This window comes from Cataglyphis hispanica, chromosome 11 (genome assembly GCF_021464435.1).
Source record: "Cataglyphis hispanica isolate Lineage 1 chromosome 11, ULB_Chis1_1.0, whole genome shotgun sequence".
Taxonomy (NCBI): domain Eukaryota; kingdom Metazoa; phylum Arthropoda; class Insecta; order Hymenoptera; family Formicidae; genus Cataglyphis; species Cataglyphis hispanica.
In genome coordinates this window covers 7,551,521-7,561,997 of record NC_065964.1, presented here as the reverse complement: position 1 = coordinate 7,561,997, position 10,477 = coordinate 7,551,521, and the positions used below count along the sequence as shown (strand labels likewise).

The following is a 10,477-nucleotide window of genomic DNA, read 5'->3' as shown; positions in this document are numbered from 1 at the left end:
CAAAGATATATATCAGTGTACTTAATTTTCAATATTGTAATAACTATGTACGACATTATGATTATCATGTAAAAATGATGAGAGAAATAATTATTTTAATTAATTATTTAAAATCTCTCTCTCTCTCTCTCTCTCTTTATTATATGTATGTGTATAAAAAAGGACACATATATTTGAAATATTTATTTTTAATTTGTGCATAATAAAATGGAGCATGAGTCTCGCTTAATATAACAGATGTTCCCTTTCCGATGTGTTCTCATTCACAGTAGCAGGCGGAAGGAGAAATGTGAAACTATCGCTTTCGTAAAGCCCGCAGTCTCACAAGAGAGTTCCCGTAATCGGCTGTTCTACATCTTCGACGTAACATAACAATTCTCAGCGAATATTCCATAGTATACGTTTAAACCGATTTCACATCAGTAATATAATTGTATTACAATCAAACCTTTTTCTTTATAGCTTGAATATATAATTTGATTGGGTTAATATGACGATTTGCGAGTGAGAAATTTTATTTATTATTAGAAAAGTGCGTTGAAAGAAAATGTGTTTGTGCTGTGTGGATTATTATGAATCTTGTATGTATATACAAGATATATTTCGGAAATATGTGGCTAAATTTTAAGAATAGTCTATTTATCATAAGGATAAAAAAAAGTCATGCGAACGTGAACCCAGAAACGCTTCTTTGCTATAAATTATAAATATTTTTTATTTACAATACACATACCTCGCATTCACATCTTGTGGATTGTCCTTCCATTCACCTTCTATTAAAAGTAAATAATAATAATATTTGTTCGAATGGGTTTGTTTGGAATTGGAATCAATGTACATACATCGTAAATATAAAAATTATTAGTCCAAAATTATATTCGTCGTTTCGAGTGATAAAGTACTCTGGAAATTTTTGAACATTTTCCATAATCGATGAGACGTCGATGCGCTCATGAGAAAGGAGAAATTATTTCCATCAATTTTTTTGATAAAGTGTTCTTATCAAAGTTTGTTATAAATAAAAAGGTTTACAATTTGGAAAGCAAGCGTTTTCAGATCCACGTTGATGTGTCATTTTTTCATTTTTACAGTGAGTAAAACATGCTTTTAAAATTTGTCCATTTGTTTCTGAACACCCTGTACATCTTGGATAAATTATTTTATTTAATATATTAACAATAAGTTTCTTTGCTTTAAATTTATTGAAAACTAGCCAACTATTACATATTTATTTATTAACTTTAACATTAATTTCATTTAATGATACTTTCTAAATTTGAAGCAATACTATATACAATAATTCTAATTAGAGTGATAACTTGATCTATATAAAAATGAGGAAAATAAGGATATAATTTGGATAGTTTCTATCTAAAAAAAATATTTGAAATGCGAAAAATTCCAGTGACTTTTAGTACATTCACATTGCCCGCGCCGCGAATGATAATTTCAATGACAAGCTATTTTTGTAATAAGAGATGGTGTCCAATGATAGTGATGCGAGCCGTTTACATAATATCGATTTGATGATCTAGCAGCCGTTACCTCGGCTTTCAGTATAGTCGAGCGCAGTGAGTAAGTCGGTACACTTGGAAACGTCAGTCAACAGAATCGCCTATAAGTCGGAAAATCATAATACATAAGTTCAGAAAATAATTTCAGAAACAAATATTCAAGCGTTTTAAGACACATTATCGTTTGTGAACGCCATATTCGCGCGACGTCTTGGCAAAATACATTCTTCTACAAACTCAGATGCAAATTTTCGAGGAGAAAAGAAATCTCAATAGAATCTGAGAAAAAATATAACGTTTTTAATAAAATTAGTTTAAATGATATTAATATTATTATTTTGACAAAGGATTTTTTTTAATTCATAAAAAGTAACTTTAAAAATTAAAAGACATGAAAATTATTTTTAATCAATTTTCTTCGATATCACGAATTGCCAAAATTATATTCGCGATATCATGAGAAAATAAGATTAAATAAGATTAAATTTGCTTTTAGTGACCAAATGGTACAAAAAGACTAAATGCGATGATTACTTTAAACGAAGATTGCCAGTTCTCAGTTGGCTGCCGCGATATCAATGCACATGGATTTTGCAAGATGCATTGGCCGGTATCACAGTCGGTCTTACCGCCGTACCGCAGGGCATTGCTTACGGAATCGTCGCCGGTTTAAATGCTGAGGTAAAGATCACGACAAAGAAAGCGATGGCTGCATAAATCTTGCGTCGTGTCATCTCGAAACAATAAATATTTATCACATATAAAATAGAATTTTTCTAAAGGGACGATTGACAAATAAAAAATATTATAATCTTTTTTTATTTAATTTAAATTGATATGTATTACAAATGTTGCTTTAAAGAGTATTATTTTTTGTAATATCAAAAAAATATTTAATTACAACTTTTTTAGATGCATAAAATTATAGGCATAAAATTTAGATCTATAAATTTAGATCTATAAATTTAGATCTATTTCTTAAGAATACATTCTTTTTAATAATTTTGCATTTTCATTAATAAGTTGTATGTATATATATTTATATTGCTAAAAATATGTGTATGTGATTTTTAATTAATTTAAATGATGTTAATTTTTAATTAACTTAACATTAAATGAAATTAATTTTTAATTAATTTATAATTAAATTAACATTAAATGAAATTAATTTTAAATAATTGTACTTTTAATTTCTCTATAAAGTGTATTATAATTTTATAGTATGGACTGTATGCAGCATTTATGGCATCATTTATATATGTTATTTTTGGTTCTTGCGAAAACATTACTATTGGTCCAACAGCCATTATGGCTACCATGGTTCAACCGTTAGTTGAAAAATATGGTGCTGACATTGCTATATTAATCACATTTCTAAAAGGATGTATTATTGCGCTTTTAGGAATTTATCATTTAGGTACGTATCTTTATGATATTAAGTATATTACATACACTTAATAAAAAAAAAGTAAGAAAAATATTTAAGAAACATACTATAATAGGAAACAATTACAATACATATATATATTAGTTTTTTTTTTTTTTAAGGGTTTCTATTAGACTTCGTATCACTTCCAGTGATCACTGGATTTACTTCAGCCGCGGCAATCAATATAGCATCCTCACAATTTAAGTCACTTCTCGGCATTCCTGGTAGAACTGAGAATTTTTTGGATTCTTTGATAGCAATTTTCAAACACCTCAATCAGATTCGATATCAAGATACTTTGCTGGGCATTGGGACAATCATTTTGTTAGTTTTGCTGAAGGTATAAAATTTTATCAATTTTCACATTGATCCCATATTGATCAAGCTTTCGGGTCGTTTAATTTTATTAAACCCAAAAGTATGTACATTCTTATTACAGAATATTGTAATATGAATTATATTACATTTATCAATTTGTTAGAGGAGAAAGCCGACTTTCTTTTAGTAAAAATTCAGCTAAATGTCATTCTATATTCTATATTACACGTTTTTAATTTTTGAGAATAAATATTTGGATAATTGATATAATTGTAAGCAGTGTATACATTTTATAACAGGCAATTCAAAATATTGTACGATGATAAGAAGTTATTTTTTTTCTTTTCCCAACACATAGAACATACCAGGACGGCGTACAGGAACAATTTTGCAAAAAATAGGATGGTTTTTTACTTTGTCTCGCAATGCATTGGTCGTAATTATAGGCACCGTTATGGCTTACATTTTTTACATTAACAAACAAAATCCTTTTAATTTAACAGGTAAGTGAAATTAATTCATTTGTTTAATATTATAATTATTTAATTAATATTATTGTGTGCAAAATTTGAATTAAAATAAAGTTTGACAATTAGTCGCCAGATAATTTTAAAATTATGAGACTGAATGTAGAAGATTTATTATATTATCGAATACACAAAGTGGGGAATAAATTCGCGATAATAAATCTTCTTTTAGCCGATTAATCATCCAATTTCACACATTCAATACTTGTTTTTGCATCGAGGATAGAGGTCGACTTTTGAAAATATGTTTTCTTGTTAAAGTTATTGGCGACTAATTTAATAGCTTCAAATTATTATATTAATATTAATTAGTATTTATCTTGCCTGATTCTCTCTTTATATATAAAGAGTCACGAAATAAGAGTCATTAAATGCGTCTACGAAAAAAAAGAAGCATTTCCTTTTCATATCCACAAAAATAGCAGTGGTTTGTTTTGTTGTTTCAAGATATTAATATATTAATATATTGAGAAAATATATTGATAATATTTTTTCTGATATTAGGTATAGAAATGTGTTTCCTACACGTTGATATATATGTATATTATAAAATGCAAATACTATACAAAACATTTCAGGTTCGATGGGTCAGGGTTTACCACCGTTTGCGCCTCCACCATTTTCTACAACATTTCAAAATCGTACATACGATTTTTTGGAAATGACCACCGCAATACGAACAACACTTTTTACGATTCCGATCGTATCGACTATCGAGCACATAGCCATCGCAAAAGCCTTTGGTAATTAGATTTTTATTATTATCAGTTATTGCCGCTTTTATAAAATTATAAAGAATAAAGGTTTTATTATAACAGGAAATCTTTCAAAACGCGTAATGCGCTTTTGTATGTCGCGTTTTTATTTAAAACAAAAATTTCTGTTGCTATTTATTTCTATTAATGTAAAGTGTTATCTCTTTTTTACGTAATTTATAATTATCGAGAATTATAAAAGCCGTGTCTATTTAATCTTAATGAAAATAATAAGTTAATAGAAAACGATTTATTTTAGGAAAAGGCAAACCCCTAGACGTCACGCAGGAAATGATCGCCTTAGGAGTTTGTAATATTTTCGGATCGTTCGTTCGTTCAATGCCAGTTACAGGATCTTTCACACGAACGGCCGTCAATCATGCATCGGGCGTCAAAACCCCGTTGGGGGGAATATTTACAGGTACGTGAGTAGAGTGAATAATAATTTTTCCATCTTTGAGTCCAACGTGATTTCAATACGGATCGATTTGGCGGGTGAAAAATATTTTTCTTCATTTTTCTAGAATATATCTGAATTCAGCACAATGATAGCGGTTTTACAAAGGTTTATTTTGAAAAGAATGAAATTGAGTTTATTTTGATATAGATAAAAAAATCATCCATTAAATTCGTTGGTGAATTTTTTAGCGAAGCGTGATGATACTTTCTCGGTGTTTTTTTTTTCTTTTTTTTTTCTTTCTTTTTTTTTTATTGATGACTATAGAACCTTTTTACAGGCAGTCTGGTGTTGCTCGCAGTTAGTTTATTGACTTCTACTTTTCGTTTTATACCAAAGGCGACGCTGGCCGGCCTTATCATATGTGCTATGTATTACATGCTTGATTTTTCCACATACGCTTTACTATGGCGTGCCAGAAGTAAGTTTCAAGATGACTCTTCCTCTCTCTCTCTCTCTCTCTCTCTCTCTCTTTCTCTCTTTCTCTATCTCTTTTGGTTCAATTGATCTACATGCAGCTTAATCAGCGTAGTATCAACGATATTGCACAAAGGAGCCAACGTCAATGCACGAGAGCACCACTTATACCCGGATTCCATTCGTAGTATATCTATTCTCGGAAAGCCAGCGCGAAACAATAATGCTCGAACGCGTCCTTGCGGTCCTTGTGATGTCATTTATTGTTAAGACGGAGCAGTGTCGTCCGTTCCCCTTTCGAGACCGTTTGATCAATATTGCTTGATGCTTTATACATATTTTGATAATACTTTAAATGAAAGCTTTTTTCATCAATGTGATATTGGAACTATTATTTGTAATTAATTAATTAATTAATTAATTAATTTATCAAATCGTGAAGTTTTTAATTTAAATACATATATATTCTTTAAACATCACTATAATTAAACAAAAATTACTAATACTTATTTTTGTAGAGATTGATTTCTTTGTGATGGTGCTGACATTAGTTCCATGCGTTTTTCTTGGCTTGGAGTATGGTATTTTAATCGGCATTGTTGTCAATCTTATAACTTTACTATATTACTCAGCGCGACCTTCCATTGAGATGAAAATTGAACAGGTATAGTAACAATGAGTTGATTGCGATCGATCTTTTAATATATCGAATAATTTGATATATGTTCCTTTAAAAGTGCATTATTTACCAAATCTTTTATCAAATATTCTGCATAAATTTATATATATATATATATATATATATATATATACATATGTGTGTACAAAATTAGATTTTGTTGGGATACAAAAGTATTATATGTTTCATATATTAAAAAAAAAATAATATTTATACACTCAATTTACAAATTTTATAATGCTTATAATCGAATAAAAATTCTCTTAACTCCTTTTTTAACTAATTAATACGAAAGAAAGGAAATATATATTTGATAGATATATTATGATTCTGTTATCTTAAATCATTGATGCTACATTTTTAGATTAATTCAATTTCATCGTGCCGTTATCGTATTTAAATATAAGTGAAACTTTATTATTTCATGAGAAATTAATTTTCCATGCTGATTATTACGCGAATCCCACACAAGTAAAATTGATATATAGCTTCATATTTTTTCTCTTTCCAGCTTACTCGGATATCAATAAATTTCCTTGAGATTTTTATCACATCTACGTGAAACTCTGTATCTTATCAAAAATATTTTATATTATATTTTATCAAGTATATATTATATGATGTGTTATACGTATATTATATAATATCTTTTTTTTATTTACTTTTCAATATTAATAACTCAATTATATTTAAATCAAATTATATTTAAATCAAATTATTAATTTAAAAATGTCACTATCACAAACATACATTTTTTCCAAAATGGTCTTGAATAGTTTCTTACGGGATGGCTACAATTACTCGCATAAACAATTTTTTATTTTCTTTGTCTTTAATACAGATGGAGGGGGAAACCGTAATAATTGTCATACCTGAAGAAGCAGTAGCTTTTCCAGCGGCAGAAAGACTGCGCGCTAATATAATGAGGCTTTCCGGAGAGAGCGAATGCAATGTGATACTTGATTGTAAGAACCTGAAGAGGATTGATGTTACGGTCGCTAAGGTATATAATAACGTCTTGTTCGCGGTCGACGTGAAAAACATAAACTTGGACATAAGATGCTTGTTGAGATAAGTTCAGGGAAATGTCGCGGACAAATAGATATGAGAAAACGATGAGAATAACTGACAATGAGTAGTATCGGTGCATTCTTTTATTTTGCGATCGATTGAAAAATAGACGATTTAAAATTAAGCCTCCTCTTTTCACAACATAATTTTAAAGCATTAAGTAATAAATCAAATTAATTTTTAAAGAATTATGAATTAATAATGATATATATTGCTACGTCTCATATACAATAAATAAGAGTGTACAATTTTGTTCATCAACTTCGTTAATTTAGTTAATTTTTAATGTGGCTGTATGGTTACTATATTATTATAATAATGAAAGCATTTTAATTAAAATGTTAAGTAAACTTTTCTGGAATTGTCGACTTTTAAATTAATTTAACTTTAATATAAATGTACTTAAATCACAATATAGGTAGAAATTGATGTTTTCTTGATATTTATCATATCATAATCATAATTTAAAATAATTAATTAATTAATTATATAATTAATAACAGACAATAAGATAATAATTATTGCCAAAAAATTGAAGATATATTATTTTATACAGAACAAAAAATATCATAGAACATTAATAAAAGGCAATATAAAGTGCAAAATAAAAAGAACATAAGTTAGACATAATATTTCGTTTATATCCAAACTTTATATACGCACGCGCTTTTCTCTCTCTATCGTGTTAATTTAATATCATAATTAACATAAAATCATTTGCCTTGCAGAATATCAAGCTTCTAGCAAAGGACCTTTCGGTACGTGGCCAAAGCATTGTTTGCAATAATTGCTGCGAAAATGTAGATGCCATCCTGAAGATTGTAGCGCCGGAACTATTAAATGTCAAGGGAAATAGAGCTAACCATGACTAAAGCAGAGACAGCTGTATAAACGATACACGACTCTTACAAATATGGGTATATGATTGCGTGGGTTTAAGCGTCACATAAAGAGACTAATAAATAATATAAATTTGTAGATCAGTCATGAAAGTTCGCAGGATGCCTCTTAGAGTCTGCAGTGTGATAGATTTATTTTTATGTGCACTATTTATATTTATTAAAACAAAACAGATTCAATGCATGGATTGAACCCCGAAGAACGTAAAACAATAAGATCGTAAAAAAGTTTAAGATGTATGCATGTATGTGGTAAATACATAATATTATTTTCATTTTTTATATTAGAATTTAATCTTTATTATTAAGATAATAAAAAATTTTTAAACTTTTGATAGTAATTATTTATTATCTTAATTTAATCATTAAAATTGTATATTTTTTAACAAAAAGCATTTTTTGTCTATTTTTTGTTTAAATATAATAACCATAAATATAAAAATTGTACAATATCAAAAACTATCCCATTTTTCGATATGTTTAACGTCTGTAATTTTTCTACAATCCTTTAAACATTTTAAAACAATTTATATATAAGATTTAAAACTTCTCTTCTCCTCCCTCCCCTCTCTCTCTCTCTTTCTGTCTTTCCCTCTCATATTGTATCCATATTATTTATAAATATTATATTCTTTGTATATTATCAATTAAATTTTAGAAGAATCTTCGTGAGAGAAAAGCCTTAATAAATCAAGGGAGATCTAATTTTATATTACTTGATTTATTTCTTAGACAAATTTTATTTGCAAATCCAAATTATTTTTTCCCAGTTTTTCTTCTCATTAAAAAATTTTCCTTATGTTTATTCTCTCTGACAATTGTGACTCTTTTATACGATTTCAGAAAATAGTACCGTTAACAGTCGCTGAAGGCCCAAGTGATGTATATGCCACCCGGGAAAGTAATGCGGGCTAAAAACGGTGTCTCAGCTCATTTCTTTTATTGTTTCCGCTTCAACGAAAGATTCTACCTGTGATAATGGTCTTCTCACCATTCCGAGATAAATAAATCTCGATCGTGCAAGAGTAAAATAAAACCAAGGAATGCATGTTATCAACAAACGTTAAAAAAAAGTAAATATATAATATCGTGTTTTCAACGAGCAACATATGTATGCAGAATGCTCTAGATATAGCAAAAAATTATAATCTTTTTCAAAAGTTTATTTATTTTATTTGTTCTATTTTTTGCTTAAATTATAATTGGTATTTAAATACGCATTCAGAATATAAATACGATGTTTTCTTAAACGAGATTTTTAAGTATTAGTAGAGTTTGTTATATATATATAATTTCCGGTTCAATTCGATGATAATTGTCGATATGTTGCTCCATTGATTCGTTATCACATAGAATCCAGTAACATATCTTGCAATATCTTTGACAATGAAATTTAACATGAGTGGATAGAGAAAATAAAGTAGCGATTGGCTCGTGACAAAAATTACATTTGTATTCTAAAGTACGTCGATCATTTATCTGAAAAAAAGTTTGACGATGAAATACCGTTTCTGATTTTTACAAGGAAGCAATATTTTTTTATTTCACATTAAAACGGAAAACAATTTTTTTTATTCTAGTTAAAAATTAAGCAACATTTATAAGAGTTTATATAATTTATATTTTTTATTCTCTCTATTTTTTACTCACAATTAATTAAATAGTATTGAAATACAAGAAAGAAAGAAATCTTTTCTCATAAATAATGTTTACTTACAACAGTCGCATCACCACTTCCACCACGGTCCAGTTTTTCGGAAATTACTGTGTATTGTGGCATTTTTGAAGTAGTAGTCTGTTTTCGTCGTAGTTGTATCGGTAGAATGATAGGTTGTTTCTGTATTTCGAACTATACAGATTACAAATTTTGTTTTGACATATCAAAATGTGTGCTTTGACAAGTAATTAATGTGGATGTGCAAATTTCTTTAAAATTTTAATATATTTAAATTTTCTAAAATCGATTATTCACTCACATCCCGAGAAAGTAAATCGCTAAAATAAGGCTTTCGCGTCAATCGACGCGAAGTGTACCTTTCTCATGGTCTGTGCAGGCGTACGGATATCGTAAATGAAGTCCTTCTTTGTCATTTTCTCACTGACATTGCGATTACATCGCAGATTGTATTTAGAAGCATCCACCAACTTAGCAGTTGACGATATAATTTCTTGGCAGGCGCTCATATTTGCATTTTGCCGTTAGTCATTTTTCTCAAATATTTATACAGCAATTATCACGATTCACAATTCTTATAAAAAAAAAAAAAACAAAAGCTTTCCATGCAAATGATTGAAAATCAAGGATGTATTTAAAAGCAGCATTCTTTACAATGATTATATTTACTATAAAATTTTATTTTTTTCTATATTTTTGCCCTTTATATTTTTTTCTCATTGGTAACATTTTAAAA

General features: G+C 28.3%; 2 protein-coding genes across 17 annotated transcripts; one reads left to right on the top strand and one right to left on the bottom strand.

The window, feature by feature from the left end:
- The first annotated feature begins 378 nt into the window (after positions 1 to 378).
- On the top strand, positions 379 to 9,060 carry LOC126853209 (sodium-independent sulfate anion transporter-like). Of its 16 annotated transcripts, none has more exons than XR_007687922.1 (12): positions 616 to 1,090; positions 2,011 to 2,195; positions 2,736 to 2,931; positions 3,063 to 3,283; positions 3,620 to 3,764; positions 4,367 to 4,531; positions 4,803 to 4,964; positions 5,281 to 5,421; positions 5,936 to 6,081; positions 6,938 to 7,099; positions 7,896 to 8,311; positions 8,910 to 9,060. XR_007687922.1 is itself a non-coding variant. In XM_050598785.1 (12 exons), the coding sequence occupies exons 1-11, from the start codon at positions 934 to 936 to the stop codon at positions 8,037 to 8,039; spliced, it is 1,824 nt and encodes a 607-aa protein (XP_050454742.1). In that variant the 5' UTR covers positions 616 to 933; the 3' UTR covers positions 8,040 to 8,084; positions 8,147 to 8,458. The 16 variants fall into 16 exon arrangements, 15 of the variants coding, with proteins under 15 accessions (XP_050454753.1, XP_050454752.1, XP_050454743.1 ...); XM_050598785.1 differs by lacking the exon at positions 8,910 to 9,060 and having other exon boundaries at positions 7,896 to 8,084; positions 8,147 to 8,458; XM_050598796.1 differs by lacking the exons at positions 616 to 1,090; positions 8,910 to 9,060 and adding an exon at positions 379 to 395 and having other exon boundaries at positions 7,896 to 8,458.
- A 284-nt stretch (positions 9,061 to 9,344) lies between these two features.
- On the bottom strand, positions 9,345 to 10,250 carry LOC126852960 (uncharacterized). Its single transcript, XM_050598258.1, has 3 exons — positions 10,101 to 10,250; positions 9,784 to 9,915; positions 9,345 to 9,545 (listed from the first exon to the last, which is right to left on the bottom strand). The coding sequence occupies exons 1-3, from the start codon at positions 10,248 to 10,250 to the stop codon at positions 9,345 to 9,347; spliced, it is 483 nt and encodes a 160-aa protein (XP_050454215.1).
- Positions 10,251 to 10,477: the final 227 nt, after the last annotated feature.